The 22,145-nt window shown below is 33.6% G+C and overlaps 3 protein-coding genes across 3 annotated transcripts; 2 read left to right on the forward strand and 1 right to left on the reverse strand.

Annotated features, from left to right (window-relative positions):
- Window positions 1,422–3,178, forward strand: LOC18586345 (LOB domain-containing protein 1). The gene is made up of 2 exons (XM_007009676.2): window positions 1,422–1,870; window positions 2,506–3,178. The coding sequence occupies exons 1-2, from the start codon at window positions 1,532–1,534 to the stop codon at window positions 2,827–2,829; spliced, it is 663 nt and encodes a 220-aa protein (XP_007009738.1). The 5' UTR covers window positions 1,422–1,531; the 3' UTR covers window positions 2,830–3,178.
- On the forward strand, window positions 11,475–14,585 carry LOC18586346 (ATP synthase subunit d, mitochondrial). Its single transcript, XM_007009677.2, has 5 exons — window positions 11,475–11,769; window positions 12,794–12,875; window positions 13,866–13,930; window positions 14,027–14,113; window positions 14,201–14,585. The coding sequence occupies exons 1-5, from the start codon at window positions 11,599–11,601 to the stop codon at window positions 14,300–14,302; spliced, it is 507 nt and encodes a 168-aa protein (XP_007009739.1). The 5' UTR covers window positions 11,475–11,598; the 3' UTR covers window positions 14,303–14,585.
- On the reverse strand, window positions 14,808–21,970 carry LOC18586347 (mitochondrial substrate carrier family protein C). Its single transcript, XM_018129231.1, has 7 exons — window positions 19,987–21,970; window positions 19,091–19,511; window positions 18,541–18,685; window positions 17,548–17,663; window positions 17,367–17,445; window positions 16,420–16,653; window positions 14,808–15,516 (listed from the first exon to the last, which is right to left on the reverse strand). The coding sequence occupies exons 1-7, from the start codon at window positions 21,170–21,172 to the stop codon at window positions 15,166–15,168; spliced, it is 2,532 nt and encodes an 843-aa protein (XP_017984720.1). The 5' UTR covers window positions 21,173–21,970; the 3' UTR covers window positions 14,808–15,165.

Here is a 22,145-nt window from a genome sequence, read left to right on the forward strand (position 1 = left end):
ATATGGAAACAAACCATAAAATCCTATGCAGCATGTTTGGGAACATGGGTAACATGGCAAAGGGAAGCTGAAAGAGGTACTGTATTCGCATCAGCCCCCAACAACAAGAAGAAGCTAGGTTTGTAGGGGGATATGCGACTTTGGATAAGATGATGAAGGAAAAGGAGCAATACGTGGATGACTAAAACCTAATAAAATTTGAATCGTTTAGGCAGTGAGAGCAAGCAATGACACAGACCCAGAGAGCTGCCTACCTCTGATTCATGAACATGCCCCCAGATTATCTTCAAGAGTCAAAAGCCAGACAGAAACAGACCCCCCTTGAGGAAAAATGTCCCAATCTTTCCCTATTGGGGATTTGTTTAGGGTTTCCTGTTGTCCTTTTGGTTTGGCTTCGGGTCTGAAACAGAAAATTTTGATTCAAACATGGTGCACGGTCTCCCTTCTCCATGTTTCACCACATTACTCTGTTTCTACCTACCTGGTCATACAAGCATGAAGAACATGCATAAGGAGCTGCAGTCATACAGACTCGATTTAACTATTATTTTTTTTTTTTATAAAAAATTTTAAATTCTCGATTTATGATTTTAATTGATTAAAACGTTTGTGACAACTCATGAGGCCGAAAAAATTGATAATTTCATATGTAATTTTTGTTGTCGAGAATAGGTATACGATCATGAACAAAAATCATCTGCCTCCCTGTTTGTGTCCTCTTTCTGGTTCCGTGTGCTGGATCATTAGTTAGAGTTGTATTTGTATGACTTGTTATTGTCAAGGCTTTAGAAACCCTTTGATTAATTCGGTGGTCACTAAAACATGGAGCTTGCATTCCACAAAAAACAACAGTGAATGTGTCAAACTTTCTTTGTACTTTCCACCATTTGGCACACATGACACTCATTAATAACTCAAAAAAATTAATAACTTCGACATAATTAATCATTGATAATGGTCAATCGCTTCTATGATTTGAATAAAAATGTTAAATTTGAGTCTTATTGTGAGAAAAAAGTAGTTAAAAAATCATAATAACATAAATATAAAAAATATTCGAAGTAAGAAAGGAGAATTGTGGTATATCCCACCATTGTTATATTGACATAATAATTGATTAAATTTGAGGGAGTCATGTATGACTTGACTGTAAAAGTATCCTTAAAGTATCATGGAATATTGGTAATAAATTTTAATTCACCCCCCCAGCCAAAAAAAAAGGACTTGGAAATGAAATAAACTCCAATTATATTAGAAAATAAACAAGAAAACAAAATAGACTGCAAAATTCCCACATAGACAAAGGGATATTTCATACTGATTAATCAATGACATCATCAAAGGGTTTTGATGAAGTCTGCTTTATTGCCCTTTTTTTTTTTTTTCCATTGCCTCCCCCTTCTCTATATATATTCCTTCCCCCTGGTTTCAACTAAAGCAGCTCCTCTGTTTCTCACAACAAACAAAACTCAATCTCTCTCTCTCTCTCTCTCTGTTTTCTTTTCTTTTTTTCTCCCCTGCTTTTTCAACAATGGAAAACAATGACAAAGCTGCAATCTCTCCAATCTCAGTCTCAACCCCATTTTCTTACTCTCCATCTTCTTCTTCTTCACCCCCTACTCCTCATTATTCGCCAGGTTTTCCTTCTCCAAACTCCCAGTCTAATTCTCCCAAGAATTCTCATCAACCCCCTCCACCACCAGCTTCTCCTCCTCCAGTTGTTCTCAGCCCTTGCGCCGCCTGCAAAATCCTCCGCCGCCGCTGCGTCGAGAAGTGTGTTTTAGCCCCTTATTTCCCTCCAACTGAGCCTTATAAGTTCACCATTGCTCACAGAGTTTTTGGAGCTAGCAACATCATTAAGTCCTTGCAGGTAAACTATATCTTTTTAAAGCCTTCTGTTTTTCTTATATCAATCTGCCATTATTACCAAACTGGGTTTTCATCAAAACAAAGATCGATATATGATTTTGTTTTGGTTGATTAATTTTTTTCTCTTTCGGAGAAAATTCTCTTCCTGCTTTGTTCTCAACCTGATAAAGGGTCACACTGTTCATGGTCAAAGGATCTAACATCAATTGCCAAAAAACATGTGGAAGTTAGCGTTTATTATTAGTCAGTCAAGATTACAAAATGTCCTAATGCATTACGGATCAACCATTTTTAAAACGATTTATTTCCCAAAATATTTAGTCTGCCATTGGCTCAATGATCATGTTCCTCTAATCCCACGGCGCCTGGCTTTGATTTACCGCTTGCCCTTAGAGGGGACAAAGGCAAACCAAAAAAACCAAGGGAAAGGTCAACCATCCCCTTAACTTGCACAGTGGGTTGAATACACATAAATCACAAGTTGACTAGCTAAGGGGGTGCATCATATTGTCTACCAAAAGGCATCATTGCCAAGTTTTTCTCAAAATTTTAGTCCTGCATGCCTGTACTTGGTTCCAAAGTGGTTTCCCATTAATGTTTTGAAGGTTAAGTCTTCTGTCCGTTGTTTATTTCCAGGAACTCCCAGAGTCTCAAAGAGCAGATGCAGTTAGCAGCATGGTGTATGAGGCCAGTGCTCGGATTCGGGACCCGGTATACGGCTGTGCCGGAGCAATCTGCCAGCTTCAAAAACAAGTCAGTGACCTCCAAGCACAACTGGCCAAGACACAAGCTGAGCTCGTCACCATGCAGTGCCAACAAGCCAATTTACTAGCCTTAATCTGCATGGAAATGACACAATCTAAAGAACCCACTTCCCAGCAGCAACCTTACAGCATTGACACAAGCTGCTTCCTAGATGACAGTAATCTTGCCTCAGCCTGGGAGCCTCTTTGGACATGAAGAATAGATATTAAGGTGGAAAAAATCAAAAAGAAGAAAGATATTAGTTAAAGAATTTTCAATAAAGTGATTAGTTTATGGTAGGTATGTGTCCCTAATGCTTTTTAATCAGTCTTGTTAACCAAAGGGAACCTTTGCAAAAGGATTTCAGATTGAGGGTTTCTTATAATTTATTTGTAATCTTACAATGGCCAAATATAAAAATATTAGGAAAAGAGTGATGGTAGATACAAAAGGGAGGGAGGGAAAGAGAGCAGGCATGACTGTCTTTATCCCTAAGTCTGCTAATTTTTGAATTAAAGCAACTTTTGTTACCTAATTTTATCTTCTAAAATAGTTTCTCTGATCAGTTCCTTGTCAAACTAGCTTGCTCTTTGCTCATTTCTTGACTAACTTTGGCCTTTGTCATCCCATAAGCTGATCATGGTTGGCAAATTCTTTAACTATTTGCATAAACGAGATTTAAATAAAAATCTTAAATTTGAATCATAATACTACTTATTTAAAAAAAATTTAATATATTTACTCAATTATCATAAAACAATTCCATTATATATAATTAATGTACTTAGGCTGTACTTTAGACAATGTTCAAAACAACTGTACTCCTGTTTTTTTTGCAAAAGCGCTTTACTGACTTCTTATGTATTCTAGCTTTTCCCAGTAGATAAAAAGCAAAGTTTCCATTTGACTAGTATAATGTGTTTTTTGCTTTTGATAATTAAGAAAATAAAAATAAATCTTTCAAAGCAAAACCCAAGATAGAAAATTCTCTACTTGTAATTTTTCTCAATACTTATTGAAATAAATGCTCAAATGCTACAAACCACTTAAATATAAAATAAAATATTACAAGTGATAAAATATCTTATTACCACGATCATTCAGATTGAATCCGTTGACATTTCGATTCGTTCTTAAAAAATTGTTTAAATTAATATTTTTTTGTTTACATGTTTAAGAAAAAAATTGACTCGGATCGAGTGACAAAATAAAAGTGATGACATGGCAAATGCATATTATTACACCACTATTGCAACCAATTATAACAAACGCACTATAGGCTTACTTTAAATACATTAAAAAAAAAAGATAATAATTGTTTTTGAAATATAATTGGAAACATGTCAATTCTCTAATTTTATCATCGATGTGTAAGCAAATTTTCTTGACGCGATCACACATTTGATTGGTTGTTTACGAATTGTTTAGAGAAAGATGTTTTGCATTAATGTGACAGATTTCCAATGTCACAAACTTTTTTTAATAAATAGGAGTAGACTCCAATAATATATGGAAATAGAGAATTATGGTCAATATATAGAAATTAGTTGCCCCTATGGACTGCCCTATTTTTGGTCCAGTGCTTGGGTGGTCATGGAAAACAGATGCACAATTCTTACATGGACGGGATTGACGGGATTGCTTAGGTGTTTTGTGAAATCATCTATGACAGTCTTTTTTTTTTTTTTTTAACGAAAAAAAGAAGATTCTAATGCTATTTTTAAAATAAAAAATTATATATTAATTAATAAGATAAATATTTGAATACTATGATCATCTCTTTCTTTTGATGGATAATAACATATTGTTTAATATTACGGTATAAAACAACCTAATTTTAAAAATAAATCAAATTTATAAAATATTATGTTTATGTTACTTATCTCTTTCACCATTCACTCAAAAATTAAAGGAATCTTTTTATATAAAAATATTAATTATTAATAAATATTTTTCACGTATTTACATTATTTTATAAGGTAGTATAAAATATATTTTTCCAAACTGACGTACCAAATTATACAAAATTCTTAAAACTCTATTAATTTATGTTATATTTCATGATTTAAATCATGTATAATTTGAAGGTTTAATTTAATTCCCCCTGAAACCCAAATTAATTACATAATCATATATATATATATATATATATATATATATATATATAGATATATAAAATAAACAAAAAGGCGAAAACGCGTTTTGAGCCCGACGCTCTTTTATTTCACTTTTCATCATATCACGTGCGCCCGACATGTCTTGTTTGATTTCGTAACCTAAAGAAAAGGCATTTACATTACTCTTCTCAAATCTCTTTTAATTTCTAATTTTTATTTTATTTTATTTCTTTCATTCTACTATAAAAAAGAAGAATATAACGTTGATTTGCTTCGAGCCCTTTGACAATCATGTGCCCTCTTTGGCTTGGTCCCCGCCCCACATACATCACATCAATTTGACAAAGAAATTCCAAGGTCAAATCCTATATTTCAAACCACTCAAAATTATCAAAAAAAAAAATTAAATAGATTAGTTAATCTTATCCTCGAATTAAAGTATTTAAATATAAATATTTAGAATTGCTTTTTTTACTATATAATTAAGATTAGCACAGTTAAATATATTTCATTTCAAGATGAAAACATTATTAATTGAGTCAATCGTATAATTAATGTATTGAGATGTGAAATGTGAAAGTCTACGTACCACCGGACTCATAAAAAAAAAACATAAGCAGTCTCGGCAGGGCATTTGTTTGATTTTTCATATGGTTTCAACTCTTTTACTAGTTCGTAATGAGAATAAAATAAGAAAACCGGCGGTTTGATATGAATGCAACTCAATATCTACATAGGAATGATCCACCAGTGGTCACCCTAGCCTTATTAATGGATGAAAGTCGACAGCCCAAGGTTGAAATGTACTCATAATTTCAGGATGACTTAATTGTTAAAATTTATTCAATTTTCATAATAATAATTTATAATTAAGTATTTGATTTAACAATATATGTATGTATTTTTTATTTAAAATATCATATTTAAATCTTTCCTTTTTAAAATTTTTTTCAAAGCAAATAAGCAGCTAAAAGTATATCCACTATAGTACTATAGCTTCTTTTATCCTACAATATGCATAATTGAACTCATAACGAATCAACCTTGGGGTTCTCCATTTGTTGGTAAGATTTGTCTTCTTTTTCATTAATTTGCCGATGCCTATTGATTTCAGTAATTACTACGTACACATTTTTTGTGTTGAAAACTTTCTTCTTTGTGTGGAGTCTATAGTTCCAATTGCAAAGGTTGTGGAGAGCTTAATCGGCTGCCGTTTTGTCAAACAGACTAGGACAAAATTAGTTAGTGATTCCCCTCAATCTGTCAAAGTCAGTTCTTTGGTCCAATGAGAATGGAGCATGCTAATGTATTTGCATTATTCTAAACAACTTTGATCCTATAGCCACAATCGCTTACAAATGCATTCAGATTTCACCACCATCTCTCAAGCCCTCTCTCCTCTTGCTTCTTCTTCCTCATTTCTCAACCATTTTTCAACATGAAATTGATTATTGTTAGGTGTGTTAACAACCAAAATTAGGGCTCATTCCTAGCAGTGTAACATTCACACTATGAATAGAAACATTAATATATAGTACTGATGAACTTATATCATTTAAGAGAATGGGCCAGAAATCAGAATAGAAATAAAAAGGTTTTAATGTGTATTGCTTCATCAATATTTATATCAAGCAGCAACTCCTGCTATAAATCCATACTTATCTTGACCACGTTTGAACAAGTTAGCCGCAGGGGATCAGGCTAGCTACCGCTGTGACTCGTGAACCATATTAGGGAGATATTAAGCCACTGCATGATGATGCAGAGGGACAGTGCATGTTAAATTCATGGAATGATATTATTGTATATGGTTTGCTTGACTTAATTTCGCACTGTTGATACACAGAAATGGTAAGGAATAATAAATAATCACGTTACCAATATTTATGTTCTATGACTAGTTATGACACAGTCTGATTATTGTCCAACATTTTAGTATTTTTATTTAAAAAAAAAACCATTACCACATGCAATTATCAAGCTCTTGCAAAGATTCTTATTTAACTTAGAGCAGCAATTGAATGATGTTTTGCAAACTTATAAGTTGTATGTTATCTCCTATTGTTCGTTCAGTAGTGAGGTGTTTATTACGTGATAATGTGATCTATATATGATACAAATATAATTTTTAAATATGTTTATGTCAATAGAAATTTATTGGGTTTTCGTTTGTATAATCTATTTTGACTACACGTTTAACTCTAGTCGAAGTTTTGTATTAGTTTTCATGATACTTAATAAAATAATCAAATTTGATTGAGAAAAAAATTAATCAAACAAAATTTTGGTAATAGTTATTCCTTTTTAAATTTTTTTAACCTGGTTTAATTGCAAAAGAATAAAAAACAAATTAAGCTTTTTAGTTGACTCGAGAATTAATTCTAGAACTAGAATGATTAACCCATTTAGTAGAAATTTGAGATTAACAAGTCAATATTGAATAAATTAGAAAAATTGCTAACATATGGAAAATCTTTAACAAGTTAAGTTGGTATGGTTTTTTTTCATTCGAAGTGGAGAGCTCTAGAATTTACCATTCCTCCATTGACTTAAACCCTGTTTTCACATGGAAAACTACACTGAGGTACTGCTTGTGAGCAAGGAAAATTCAATATCTAGAAGACCGTTGTGTTTGAAAAATTTTGTACACTTTTTCCTTTGTCAGTTCCCTTGATTTTCAGCATGTTCATAGATTCTATATTTAATGATGATTTATTCATATTTTCATGGTAAATGTCGACAACGATTTATGATCATAGCACTGGTGTGAACTCCTTCAAATATTGTATATTTATTTTATATATGAATGAAGTTTTTAAAAGAATATTTTGTTTGTATATGCTAGCTCCGTCAAACAAGTACATCTAGACTCGCATATTAATCCATAATTTTTGTCATTTGAAAGAGTCTTTCGTTTGTCTATCGATCCACAAATTTTGTTTCATCGAACCTACAAGTCAAGCACACTGTTCTCTTTTATGTTGGAGTAATTCGCTTTTCTCTTAATGGCGAGATTTATTTAAATTGATCGTGATATTTATATGCAAGTCTAAATATATAAATCTTAATTTTTCTCTCTGTGTGTATATAATATTTATTTTCACATTTAATCCATAGACTTTGTCATTTAAAAGAGTCTTTCGCTTGTCTATCGATCGAAAAATTTTGTTTTGTCAACCCTATAAGTCAAGTTCATTAATTATTCTCTTTTATGTTGAAGTAATTTAGTTTTCTCTTTGTGCCGAGACTTATTAGAATTGATCATGACATTCATGTGCATGACATTCATGGGCATGACATTCATCATTTATGAGAGTCTTCCATTTATCTTTCCATCAACAAATTTTATCAACCCTACGAGTAAAGCACATTATTTCTCTTTCATGTCAGAGTAATCAGCTTTTCTCTTAGCCACGAGACTTATTAGAAACGACTCTAACATTCACAAACATATTTAAGTACAAAAATCTTAATTTCTGTGTATATATATATATATATATAAACTTATATCTGATTCATTATAATAATATTTTGCTAGAAAATGTCAATCAAGTTGTAACCCTTTGATCATTGTTCTATTAAACTCGAGCTTATTAATTAAATTTCTAACATATAGCAAATAATAATAGTATTAAGAACTTAATACTATTAAAGCAAGATTAAGCAGTTGGTAATGGGAACTCGAAGATATGAATACAATAAAATTTGGATATAAAGTCGTAATCTTAAATTCAACATTCACTCGTAAGGAAAACGTACCTATATATTTCTATATATAATAAGCTTTAAATTCAAGTCAAGGAATGAACTATCGGTTGTGAAACTGGAGCATGTGCTTTTGAAATCTGTTTAAACGTATCATATTAATTGTACGTGACTCCCTGGGAAGAATTTTGAAGTCTTTGAAAATGGAAAGAGACAACTGCAAAATGACCCTTGACTTGGATTAAATTTGGCTTTTTAGAAGGAATCAGCACCACGTTGCAACATATCCATGATTGTGCCATTGCCTGCTTGACGGGCTTTTCTTTTTTTGACTATTTTATTAGAATTCTAGAGGCAGAGAAGAGATTCAATCTATACCTCCTTGACGGGTTTTGATCCATCTGTATGTATTTTGTAAGTTATGCATGTTTGTTTCTCAGCGGTGATGAATTCGGGGAGTTTACATGAAAAATAATTAAAAAGTAATCATACAAAGTTATGGATCGAGTTAACGATTCGTTTTAAATTAAAAAATAAAAATTAAGGAGTGACTGTCACTCATGCTCATTCTTATCATTACTTTCGATTCGTATTTATTTTTCAAAAAATTTAAAAGAGTAGAAAAAATTCAAAAACTTCACCGTCTTTTTTAAATAAAGATAACAATCGTTAAATCAAATCGAAATATCGAGAAAAACCTGTAGAAAGAGTGACTAGCTAGCTTGAAATCTTGAGTAATTTCATATAATTTTTAATTAATTCGTATATTTTTGTTTTATTTCATAATACATATATGCTGTCAAAAACTTCCATGTTTTTATAATTGTTGGCCACCCTCTTGGATGACAAAAATTTCAACATGGTTCTTCTAGTGGAAGCCCATTTGCTTCTTTTGGAATTATACTTCACAGCCAGCTAACCTTTGAAACTTTGGGACTTGGCAGGGAGAATATATAGTTGCTGAATTAGTCAATTGATAGTGATACAGTCAATCTGTCAACTCTTTTTGCGTTTCACGCATATAAGAATTTTATTTATTTCATTTTTTTAATTTTTTGAATCAAAAGTCCTTGATTTGTAAGTCTATCTTTTTGTTTTACATGGAAAAAAAAAAAGCCCTAACCCTAAAATATTTATATATATAAGAAAAACAAGAGCGTAAAATCTTATAAAAATAATTTATTTGAGCAGATGCTATCCGTCCCGTTATTTTTGTCTCGGTCATTTGTCTTATATTAACGTAATAATAATTTATTAAATAAATTCAAAAAAATTCTATAAGTTCATTAATGTTTCAATCAATCTATAAATGAAATAGTTTAAGTTGAACTGTTTGAAAAAGAAAAAATATTGATTTCTTAAATTCAAAGTTTTGATTATGGTAAAAGAAAAGAAAATTTTAATTTATTAAATCCGAAACTCTAATACCATGTTAAAAAAAAATTCTTGATTTATCAAACTCGAAATTTTGACATCAATAAACTATTATTATATTAAGTAAGAGAAATAATCTATAAAATCGACATATCACATAAAAACAAAAATGAAAAGTTTACGATCCTTATCTTTCACGAGTTCGTTGCTTTTTAAAGTAAAGCAAGTCTTTATTACAAAATTCAAAAGTTGATTCTTTTATAATTAATGTAATGCTAAGTGTAAACACTCAAGCAAGCAATTTTAACTAAACTCTTTCCTGTTGCCCCGGCGGACCCTCAATTAGCTCTTAATGTTTGCTTTAATATTTAATAATCATGTTTAAGTAGTTGTCTATCTAAACAGGATCAATGCAAAATTCCACCAATTTGAACACACCGTGGTCCGACCTCCTTCTTTGACATCATTTTCCTCATTATATTCAAACGTTATTGCTTATTAAAGTATTAATTATGTTTAAAGTAATAGATATACTATATATTCTAAAAAAATTAATGTAGACAAAAAATATGTATTCAACCAACAAAATATATAATCTTTTTATCAACTTCGAGATACAAAATTTATTACAAATTACATTTTGTCTTGTTTTTATTTCGAACAACATAATATTTCTCCAAAACAATTGCGTTGATGTTATTAATTACAATATGTATCATGTAAATTTAGTAATTACAACAAATGGTACCATTTTTTAATGTCGTCAATATTATAATGTGTATATATATGTGTACGGATGTATAGGAGAGTGTTTCAAAACTAAATGATTTTAAGTGACAAAAAGTGAATTGAAATTGGGTTATAAAAAATGTTATTTTTATAGTGAATTACATATCTTATATACATCCAAAAGTATTTATGATTTGTTTGGAGGAGATAAAGTCTAGGATTTGAGAGTAACAATATAGAACATTGTCATATTTATAAGCTTGTTACAAAGAAGAGATGAGAGCACTCGGAGTGAATCAAGTGCAATTTCTCTTCTTCTTTTTTTCTCTCAAGCCCAAAAATAAAAAAAAAACCCAATATTATTTATTTAAACAAAGGTGAAATGATTTTTAAATTTTATTTTGATAAATTAAAAAGACTTTTCACTATTAGACTATCGACATGTTTGGTCACGAAAATGTTGATTCTGTTCTTCGCTTATTCTTTAGTACCCTCTTATATTTTGTTTGATTCACAAAATGATCATTTATAGAGAGACCGAAATAGCTATTACGGATCTCTCTTAAAAATAGCTATTTCATGGGTCAAGGAATAGATCGAAAAAATTTTGATTTAGCTTTTCTATTATAAAATGAAAAAAATATTATTGGGTTAAGTCCAATCCAAACCAAGTTAATTTAGAAGCCCAATATTGCTCTTGTTAAAAAAAAGGCCCTACTATTCTAATTTTGGGCCAAAGCAATGAGGCTAAAAAACCCGGACCAAAACGTTCAATTGTGCATGAACCGGCCTATTTTCTGGATCCAAAACCCGGATTAGAATGGAATTGGGTCAGAGGCAATAAAAAAGGTGACAGGTAATTGGGTTAAGCCCAAAAGGAGTAGATCAAACCGGCCCCAATGAAAATACTAATTTCCCATTTTATCCATGATCAAGTATCAGAATTCCTCTTTTAAGACCATCATTTCCCTAACCAGAAGAAGCAGCCCTCATCACCAGGAGTTGGAAAAAGGACAAATCCTGAAAATTTTGCGTTTGGGAAGCGAGAAAGTGCGAGAAAATGAGCGGAGCAGGAAAGAAGGTAGTGGATGTGGCCTTCAAAGCATCCAAGAACATTGATTGGGAAGGGATGGCTAAGCTTTTGGTCTCCGATGAGGCTCGGAAAGAGTTCGCCACTCTTCGTCGCGCTTTCGATGAGGTTAACTCCACTTTGCAGACCAAGTTCAGCCAGGTTAGTGTTTCCTCTCTCTCTCTAGATCTTTTTATTTTTTTGTGTTAAACTTTTGATTAGATCTCCAGGGTATTGGTTTTTTATGGTGATTTTTTAATCTTTTTGATTGAAAGAAATATTCCTTACTGTTGAATTTTTTTTTCAAGATTTGGTTTGGAATTTTTTTAAGTTTTTTTCAATGAAATTTTAGTTCTTTTTATTATTGTTCAAAAATGGGGATGAGAAGATTGTTCAAAAATGAAGGAAAATACCAGACAAAAATTGGAAATCTGGTTATTGTAATTTTACATTATTTGTTGATGAACCTATTAAATTTAGTGGGGCTGTAGAAAGGAATTCATGTAAAATAACTGATCCCGAAAAAATGAATAAAAAGAATGACATTTTTTAGGGGTGTATTGCTTTATTTATTAAAAAGAATTGAAATTCAGTATATATATATATATATATATATATATAGTAGGGNAAAAAGAATTGAAATTCAGTATATATATATATATATATATATATATATGGGGAAAGTAGAATTTTGGGTTTTAAGTACCTTTTCTTCATTCTCTCTATACAGGTGTTAAAGCTTTTTATTTTTTGTTTCCCATTTGATTTTGCTCAATTGTGTTATTCATGGATTTCTACCATTTTCCAGCAGAGGAGGTAGAAGTCTCTTCTGATTTTAAAATTTCTAACTTCATGAATTTAGCTACACATTTGAGTTTTAGGATATCTCAAGTTGGCAATATCAAAAGGACTTAATCTCAGATTAACACTATGGCTACACACACACAAAAACAGTACCAGCTTTAGCTGCTTTGTCGGTTTGGTGTTTGGAATTCTTTACGGTATAAACCTTATTTAACATATCATTTTTCAATGAGCATAATATGTGATGCTAAAAAGTAAAAAATATGAAAATTGAAGCAAACAGTCTGGAAGTTTCATTTTGAAGACTTTTATTTGTCATTAGGAGTGATTGTTGACTTTGAGCCCTACCATGGTAATAATGTGTTTTTTTTTTGTTAAGCAGGAACCTGAACCCATTGACTGGGAATACTATAGAAAAGGAATTGGTTCTCGCTTGGTGGATATGTACAAAGAGGCTTATGACAGTAAGTTCATTTGATGGTTGCCATGGTTGGTTTACTTCCAATGCTATTTTTCAGTTTTAGATCAGTTCCAGGTGCTTAAAAGCATAAATTATCTATTTGCCTCCCATTTTGTGTCCCTCACATGGTTGGAGCTTCCTGAATCTGTTCTTTGGACTAACATTTTATTTTAAGCTCAGCTTCTTGATACAAGGCGGCAATTTTCTAAGTCAGATGATGATATAGTCACCTTGACAAGCTGCCTCTTTCCTTTTCCATTCTTCAATGATTAGTAAAGGATGGAAGTTAATGCTATCAACCATTCTTCAACTGCAGATATCTTTGATATTTGTAGGCCAGTTCCATGACCCATACTTGATCTAAAAGCTAAGATGGAAATCAATTGCCAATAAGGACATTGTATTAATCAGTTGCTATATTATTTGCTCATACAATTCTTAATATTGTATGTGTATGTGATTCTCTTGTACCATGCTATTAACATTTAATAGTCTCAGATTCATGCCTTAGATGTTCCACTTCCATATTGCTATTATGGTGATTAGATCATTCAGAACATCTAAGACTCCAGGTACTCCTATACTTTGGATGTTTAATGTAAATGAAGTTCAATGTGGACCTCTAATTTTTATGATCAATAGAATGCCACTCACCATTAAACCAGATTACTATCAAACTTTTGATGGTAAGGTTTTCGCAAAGCACGCACTAGCAATGAGCCATGTGAAATAAGGCTAGTGATATTTCACAGTTTTCTTGACATATTAGTTGATTGCAATCTAGAACCACCCCTTCATCAACATACTATCTTTGTCTTGCTTTTAGTGACTTGTCTAACTGGATTCTCTGCAATTGTTAGCACCCTGGTCGTTGTTTGTCTGCACGTTTTGGGGTTTGGTGGAGCTGGGGGGTTCACTATTTCCATCCTTTTTCGTTTTCCCTACCTATGAGTTTTCCCCCCATCTTTACACATTCTATATGCTTCCTTTGCAGGTGTAGAGATCCCCAAGTTTGTCGACACAGTCACTCCTCAGTACAAACCAAAATTTGATGCATTGGTGAGAATCAATATGATACTTGACTCTCTTCTACCTCTGTCTCAAGATGTCCTTTTCATTTTCCTTATCTGATGTGCTATCTACTTGTGTTTATAGTTGATTGAATTGAAAGAAGCAGAGGAGAAATCCTTGAAAGAGTCTGTGCGTTTGGAGAAAGAAATTGCTGAGGTTCAGGAACTGAAGGTAATTGGAAAACAATGCCCAAAATGACTCATCCTTTGATCCGATCGCAACCGTTGATTTTGTTATTCTTTTTCTTTATCTGAACAGAAAAAGATCAGCACCATGACAGCAGATGAGTACTTTGAGAAACATCCTGAGCTGAAGAAGAAATTTGATGATGAGATCCGGAACGATTACTGGGGCTATTGACATCTTTGCTGATCTAAGGGGCAAGCTTTCAGTCTCAGCCAGAATTTCTGAGTTGTCTTGTTTCTGTTGTTCTACCCTAATGATACTGAACCTCTTTTTGTGTAATTTGGTTGTTCTGGGTTGGAAAGATTGGGCTCCAATAATAATTGGGTTTTCTGTGTAGAGAAACAGACTTATCCATTCACTTGAGAACGAAACAGAATATTGTAAGACATGCTCCATTAAGTGGCATCCACATCCATGTTTTCAATGGAAAATTTTTTCATCTGCCTTAGCCTCTTTCCATGTGAAGTCTGTTTCAGATGTACAAAACTAATGAAAAGATCTTGATATCTACCACGGATTTAGCATAGAAGCTGGAATTCTTGTATGTAAAAAATTCATTGCTGACAGTCTGCAGCACAATGGGAAGCCTGCTCAGTCTCTGCCAATATACTATAAAGAGATGATTCTGGATGCCCTGTATGAATTCCATCAGCATTACATAAGAATTGACATTGCCTGATTAAATCAATTGAGAGGAAGAAGATTTACTGCACAAAGAATGTACACAAAATATGAAGAATGGATTCAAGATACAAAATTTAACCCAAGAGCTGATCAACATATCTGACCCGCCACTCCCAGGGCAGACCAAATATAGCTTTCAAAGGAATTCAAGGCTACAAAATGTGTGAACTGCCAGAAAAATTACAAAGTTTTAGCCAAAAACAGTGTTGTTGACAAATGAAATTCGAAGCACTAGCTGCTGTTAGTTTTCGGGAAAAAGCACAAAAATTTCCAGCAGCATTCAGTTGCTTTGACCACTAACAAAAACCCAGAGGCCATTGTGGATTGTGTTCTTACTTTGGAAGGACTTGTATCTACCCAGAATTAGCCAATTTCTTTTGGGAGAGTTGATCTGTAGCCGCATCTTCGTTTTTGTCCATGGCCTTCCTTGCCAACTCGTAGCCGGCAAAGTTCATGGCGCCCAAGGGAGCAATCCAGAAAAACCTGGGTACTGCTCCTTTAAACAGGCCAAGGGGTCCCTCATGACGCAAAATAGAAAAGGCGACCAACGACATTGATATTGGTCGGCCACCTGGTGCAGTCATCATTCTAGTTTTCATAACATCAAAAGGTGTAGTGACAACAGCAGCTAACCCTCCAGATAAAGCTCCAACTGCAATTGTTTCCCAAGGTTCCAGTTCCCGTCTCAGAAGTTGCTGGGCAAGCTAAAACACCATGCAGAACTCATATGATAATTCTTATAAAACTGATGATGGAAATTATTATTAAATCTTAATATTCACCATGCTTTTTCCCCCTAAAGTTAAAGCAAAAAGAAGATAAAATTATCATCCTTTTAAAATAAGCAATTTCAGTTTAAATAAAACAATCAAATGCATTATGAGGCGAAAAATTATTCAACAAATCCAAATATGATATGGTGGAGACCAAATCAAGAAACTAAAATTTCTTGGAATTCCAGAAAAAAAACAACCTTGCCCAACATTACTGTTTTAATACCATGACAGTGTCACTGCTACAGCAGTGCATAAAGGGCAGCACACCACAGCCAATCGTGAAGCAGTCCAAGATTGACTTAACAAAAGTGTATGTACAATCATGATTTCAAGCAAGCATACACGTAGGATGCATCTTCAGTAAATTACTCCACTCATCACTGATTAAAGTAAGCAGTATACAGGAGATTTTCAAACTCACCACCAATTTCAGAACCTAAAGTAAATAAAACCAAGTTGAATGTCTTGTTGTTTTCTTCATTAAAAAACATTAGCTTTATTTTCGATTAAAAAACATATGCATTTTCATTTTACCAGATAAGAAATAAGAGAAGAGTAATACCAGCGAGTGATTTTAGTTATAGAGTTGTTCCATAAAGCTGCACTAATGTCTTTTTTTAGTATAAACTAAAACCTTAAATCTGTAGTTTATTTGGCATATACTGTTTTTTATACAGGATTTTATAATTATAAGAAACTTGCTTCATTATGGCAAGCATGTTTTTAGCACTGCCTTGGTGATACAAACAAGTTTCAGTGCCTTGAGCATGACCACACTAGCAAATTACTTAGACAAATAAAAAATCTCAATGTCCAGACAGATATCATTACCTTTTTGGATTCAGCATAAAGGCCCATCCCAGCAACATAGAATGGCACCTCACGACAAAGAGTGGCCCCAGTCCCACGGAAAAAACCCTTCAGACCATCCTGTTGCCAAGTGCCAACAAGAGCTTGTCCAACATTGTCAAATAGGCCAGCCTGCAAACGCTGCTTTAGTACCTCACAAGGAATCCGCACTGCTGTTCCCAATAATGTGCTGCAGAATGATGCCATTGATTGAACCTACATAGCACACAAATGCAAATTTTAACTCTGTTGCAGATCAATATAAACAGACAATTTAATTAGAATCATTCCTTTCAAGTTAAGAGCAAGACTGGTTCTTTCTGCAATTTAATTAGAATCATTCCTTTCAAGTTAAGAGCAAGACTGGTTCTTTCTGCATGCACACAAAGAGAGACATGAAAAACACTATTAACAAACAAGAGGATCCAGTACAAATCTAAAAGATGGGTAACCAGTTACTTGAAGTTAGAATCTTTCCTTTTCAAAGGTAGATTAAAGAAATAAATTTTCCAAAAACAGTTCCTTCAAATTTCGTTATTGTATATGTTCATGCATAAAGGGTGCTGCGAATGTGCACTATGCATGACCAAAGGAGCACCGTTCAAATATTCTAGGGTAGCCTGCTCTACATCCTTTATACAAGGAAGGAGAAGGAGAGAAGATACTTAAGCTTCAACATGTAAATTTTCCTTTTTCTAATTTTTCACAACTAGTCTAGAAATATCCATGAAGTCAGGATTCCATTACTTAATCTAATAGACTGGGCAAAATGAAAATAGCCACATGAATGCCACTTATCAGAAAAGTTACGTGATGTAAGACATTCCTATGAAAAGGACAATCAAGGAATGCTAGAGCTTTGTGCTACAGAGAAGAAATAGAAATTCAATCACAAATTCACAACCAAATAATAGTGCAACAACAAGTACCTGGATGTCTGGAAGATTTGGAGCAACGTTGATCAATACAAGCTTACTTGCTTCAAATATTCCCGTTCGCAGGCCATGGCTACAATTGTTGAAATAAAACCAAACAGACGGATAAATGACAAAAGTAAAATCAAAATCAGAATGAAAAAAAGAATAGTAAACAATGAAAACTATACAAAACCTTGAAAATTGTCCAAGAATTGCAGGGACTGAACCCCTATATAACCCCCGCACTCCAATTTGTGGAAGCTTTGAAATAATTTCCGGGAAGGTCAGGGTTGATGCTTGCACCCGAGTCTGATAAAACACAAAAAAGGGGAAAAGAAAAAAAAATCATCAAACAGCCCTACTGGCACATAACAAGGTGTATTCCATAAAAAGAAAAGGCCATGGCACAAGTTGAGCAAAAACATGAGCAGTTTCAGCAAGAAAGCCTGCAAGAGTACATGCATATTTAAGCACAAACACTTCTTTGACTCCCTTTTGTATTAAGTGCTTTAATTTTTTAGTGTTGAGAGGAGAACTAAAAATAAGCATTTCTTTGTTCTTTTTAAAATGTGAATGAATAGTTGATTTTCCTCCTGGATTACTCAGATCACAGACTAGTGAAGAGTCCAAAGGGAGATATTAAACTACCAAAAAGGCACCTCTACCAAGTGAAGGAGACAAATATTAAATTAAACAATACAACACAGATAAACAGGGACTAGAAGAACAGTATAACCAGTTATGCAATCAGTTGAAAATGTTCCAGAACATGCACAATTAGCCCAATGCCTCACCAATATTTATCTAAGAAAAAAATAAAATTAAAAAACTCAGCTATTTAAAAACAGTATAAAAATACAGAGTACTTGCATTTGTCTAATACCATTTGTGGGTTTATCATGAAGAAAAGCAATTACCAAAATTTTGAGCAAAAGCCATCTGCAATAGAACCCAATATATCCTAAATCTCACAAAGAAACTGTTTTTCACCATATGCCATAAAGAAAATTGTTGGTCAATGAAGTCTCATACACAGGAGCTCTCCATAGTCTACTAAAAGTAAAAACTAACATGGCAGAGTGCAGATCTGTCCTCGACAAAAGATATGATTACTAAGGATTCTACTAGATGTTCACAAACAGGCAGATTTTGTTACGTAAAAACAGCACTAAGCTGAAGAATGTGCCTTTATAGTATCAACTGGGTGCATTAAAGATGTGGAGAGTGCACATGAAAGACCCCCCGCCAACGCAGATTTAAGAACACTTCCAGCAGGTATTTCCACAGGTGGTGCAACAGCAACGACAGTTGCAGCTTCAAACCAGATATTCCTGTATGTAATACATAAAGAAGTTGCTATCAACAGTTAGTCACCAGTTGTTGTGCAAAACAAAAAATTTATGGCCGCCAAAAGAAAAAGGAAGGTGAGGATAAGTGCTATTAGGATTAAGCTGCTGTAACAACCTTCATGGCCTGGCACCAAAATTTTATACTAAGTACACACATTGATCAATTAGAAACGATGACATTGTTTGCAAGGTAATCCAAACCATGAAGCACAGAGCAGTACTGCAGTAATAAAACAATTTCACAAACTGAACCTACATACTGTAATTTGGTAACCAAGATGCAAAACTAAAGTTTGAACTTCTAACAATGCAATAGTAAATTAAATTTGAGCTTCTACTTATACTTCAGTTCCTAATTAGGACTCTGAAATCGAGAACTAATCTTACCGAGGATCATCTTGAAGTAGTCGGTCAGAAGGCAACAGAAGCATAAAATTGCGGAAGTGTCCATATGAAATAGATTCTTCAGTGTCTGCATTCAAAAATCGCATCATAGCGACAGCATTGTCTTCATTTGCTGGAAGTCCAGCATTTTTAAGTGATGCCAATATTTCACTTTTTTGAAGGGTCCCAGACTTGCTTAAACAAAGAGAAGTATACGCTCGAAGAATGGTTGGCTCCTTCTGTTCCATCAAGGACAAAAACTGCTTCCAACCAAAAGATTTTGAAAACAGATTACTTCTAGTGCGGCGCATGAACTCCCTAGCATACCTCCGTGGTAATTTTCTTTTTCTCATAGCAACTTCAAGATCTTCTAAAGTTACTTGGCCATCACCATCTCTATCCAGTTCTTCAAAGAACCTCCTCCCTGAAAGAGTAATGCAAGAGTATAAGTCAGAGCATACCTAGCATGAGCACTATACAGCACTACAGTTAATCACATTAGACCATGATATATTACCTAACCTTAACTTAATGCTATGAAAACTCAAAAGATATGAACTCATTTAGCACAAAGTTTGATAAGTCACAAAAGATATTATCAATGACATGTCACAAACACAAGAACAGCTTATGCTATGAGCAAAAGTTACAATCTGAATCTCCAAGTTCAATTAGGACTGGGGAAAGGAGATATCAGAAATCAAAATTTCAAAACTACCCAGTTCCTACTCTTTTCCAGCAGGAAGAAAAATGCACTACAAACCTTAAAGAAAATTATAGTTTGAATTATGTTAATCTTATAAAGCACACTACAATTCTTTCCTGATGCTGCTATTCAAGGAAACAAACAAAAAAATGATGCATCATTGATTGTTTGCTGGGCTCCTGAGAAGCCATACCTTCAGACTCCGTGTATCTAAAGAAATCCTGGACAGAGAATAATTTCTTCTTGTCAGGATGGTCTTGTGAAGAGCGGCCCAAAGGTGGTAAAAGCTCAATCAATTCCGTCAATGAGACAGTGGATAAGGTGGATCTCAAACGCTCCACATTTGATAAAGGAATGCTAAGTATCCCACTTGCAAGTTTCTGTGGGGAATTACCACCTGCCTCTTCCCTACTGCCAGTAGTAACACCATCATCACCCTCTTCATTCACTGAAGAAGCAACTCCAACTATACCCGATGGAACACCTCCCACTCTAGCAAACTTCAAATTTCCCAGAAACCCATTTACATCAGCCTTTCGTCCTTCCCAAAGACTTGTCACTGCTTTTAAATGATCAAAGTGAGCGGGAGGAGATGGAGCCGATGGACAATCACAATGCTTCTGATTACTTTCCTGTAGAAGTTGATCAAACTTCTGAAGATTTTGAGTCAACTGATCAAATATAAACCCGATAAGGCATTCAAATGATACACGTTTCCCATCATTATGTTCCAAACCCTCATTCTCTGCAACAAACTGAGCCCTTGACTCTTTACGCTCAAACTCAAAGGAAGACTTTAATTTCATGTCATGAGAATACGAATTTAGACACACTTCATCTTTGTCACCCATTTTCTGAATTTGTTTCCTCCCTGACTTAAACAAGCTTGGAATAGCCTGGACAAAACTATTAACCAACACTGACCAAGTCATTGCAAACTGCAAGCAATTCATACAAGACCCTTCATCTCTATCCACATCCTTATCTTTCAATCCTTTCCTAACCATCTTAACCTTCTCATTGTTCTGCTCATTTGCCGGCAAAAACATTCCCATAAAAGCCTTGATAGGAACCTTAATAGACAACCCTTTCTTTCTCTCTTCACCACCAACACAACACTGCCCATTATTAACACCACTACCACCAAAACTACCACTACTCCTCCTCTTCACCCCAAACATTTGAACCTTACCATTCCTATCACTACCATTCAATTGGGCAATCAATTCAACATTATTTCCTTTATCATTTGAGACTCCCCAACAACTTTCGAGATCTTTTGCAGCTTTCTTAATACCGAATTCAAGAGGTAAAAAGGCTTCCTTTATAAATTGAATCGAATTCGAAATCGATTCAATGGGATCATTTGTAGACACCATTACTCCTACCACCTCAAAAACTCCTTACTCTTCAATACAAACTCCCCCAAACTCTCCTTCTCTATCAAGATTCAACAAGAACCATAGTCAACACATAAAAATCAAAACCCAAATTGAAAAATCAAATCTTCAACCGATTCAAAGGGTGAAAAGAGCTTCTTTTACTACTTAAATCGAATTGAAAATCGATTCCATTACCCCCTAAAAGACCCAAAAATCCTCACTTTCCTATAACATAAACTCAAAAACTGCACGTTTCTAAAGATTCAACAAATTCTTCACACCAACTAAAAGAACCCACCAAGCCAGAACCATAACTTCAAAAGAAAATTAATATTAAAACAATAAAAACACAGAAGGAAAATTAAATCTTTAGCCCATAAAACACAGTAATGAGCTAAAAGGAGATTTTACTTTGGGGGAGAGGATCTAATGAAGAAACTGATGCTGCTTTTTAAAGCAAAGTAGCCTTATCTGCTCAGACAAAAATAACCAAATGGGTAGTACTTTTTTTGTCTATTTTATGGAAAAAAATCCCATTTTTACCCTGCAACGAATGGAAAACATTAGAGCTTGAAAATGGGTTCTTCTGAGTTCTTTTCCCAAGTGACAAAAAATAAAGGAAGTGGTTTAAAGTTGTCTTTGAAAAGGAAAGTGAAATTGAGGGACTGAATTGGGATTTACCAAAAGGAAATGCTAAATTTAGCTTCTTCTTTTTTTGGGACAGCTTTTAGAAGAGAGCGAGAGATATGGTGGTGGTGACAAAGGAAGAAGAAGCAGAAGAGAAGAATAGGCTTGGGTTTTTTCTATTTTCTTTATTAATTTTTTTATTTTATCAATTTATGGAAAAAATAATTAAATTAATTTTTTGGATAGAGAAGAACGTGTGGATAAAAGACTGACGTAAGGTTGAGTAGGAAGCATTTGCCCCTTCAATTTTCAGAAGTAAATAAATTAATTTAAAATTTTTTAA

The sequence above is a fragment of the Theobroma cacao genome, chromosome 10 (genome assembly GCF_000208745.1).
Source record: "Theobroma cacao cultivar B97-61/B2 chromosome 10, Criollo_cocoa_genome_V2, whole genome shotgun sequence".
Lineage (NCBI taxonomy): Eukaryota > Viridiplantae > Streptophyta > Magnoliopsida > Malvales > Malvaceae > Theobroma > Theobroma cacao.

Coding starts and splice junctions, on each gene's coding strand:
- LOC18586346 (XM_007009677.2), top strand. CDS start 11,599: ATGAGCGGAGCAGGAAAGAAGGTAGTGGATGTGGCCTTCAAAGCATCC. Junction 11,770..12,793: donor TGCAGACCAAGTTCAGCCAG/GTTAGTGTTTCC, acceptor TTTGTTAAGCAG/GAACCTGAACCCATTGACTG. Junction 14,114..14,200: donor CTGAGGTTCAGGAACTGAAG/GTAATTGGAAAA, acceptor TTATCTGAACAG/AAAAAGATCAGCACCATGAC.
- LOC18586347 (XM_018129231.1), bottom strand. CDS start 21,172: ATGGTGTCTACAAATGATCCCATTGAATCGATTTCGAATTCGATTCAA. Junction 18,686..19,090: donor CTACTTCAAGATGATCCTCG/GTAAGATTAGTT, acceptor TATTACATACAG/GAATATCTGGTTTGAAGCTG. Junction 15,517..16,419: donor TTTATGCTGAATCCAAAAAG/GTAATGATATCT, acceptor ATGGTGTTTTAG/CTTGCCCAGCAACTTCTGAG.
- LOC18586345 (XM_007009676.2), top strand. CDS start 1,532: ATGGAAAACAATGACAAAGCTGCAATCTCTCCAATCTCAGTCTCAACC. Junction 1,871..2,505: donor ACATCATTAAGTCCTTGCAG/GTAAACTATATC, acceptor GTTTATTTCCAG/GAACTCCCAGAGTCTCAAAG.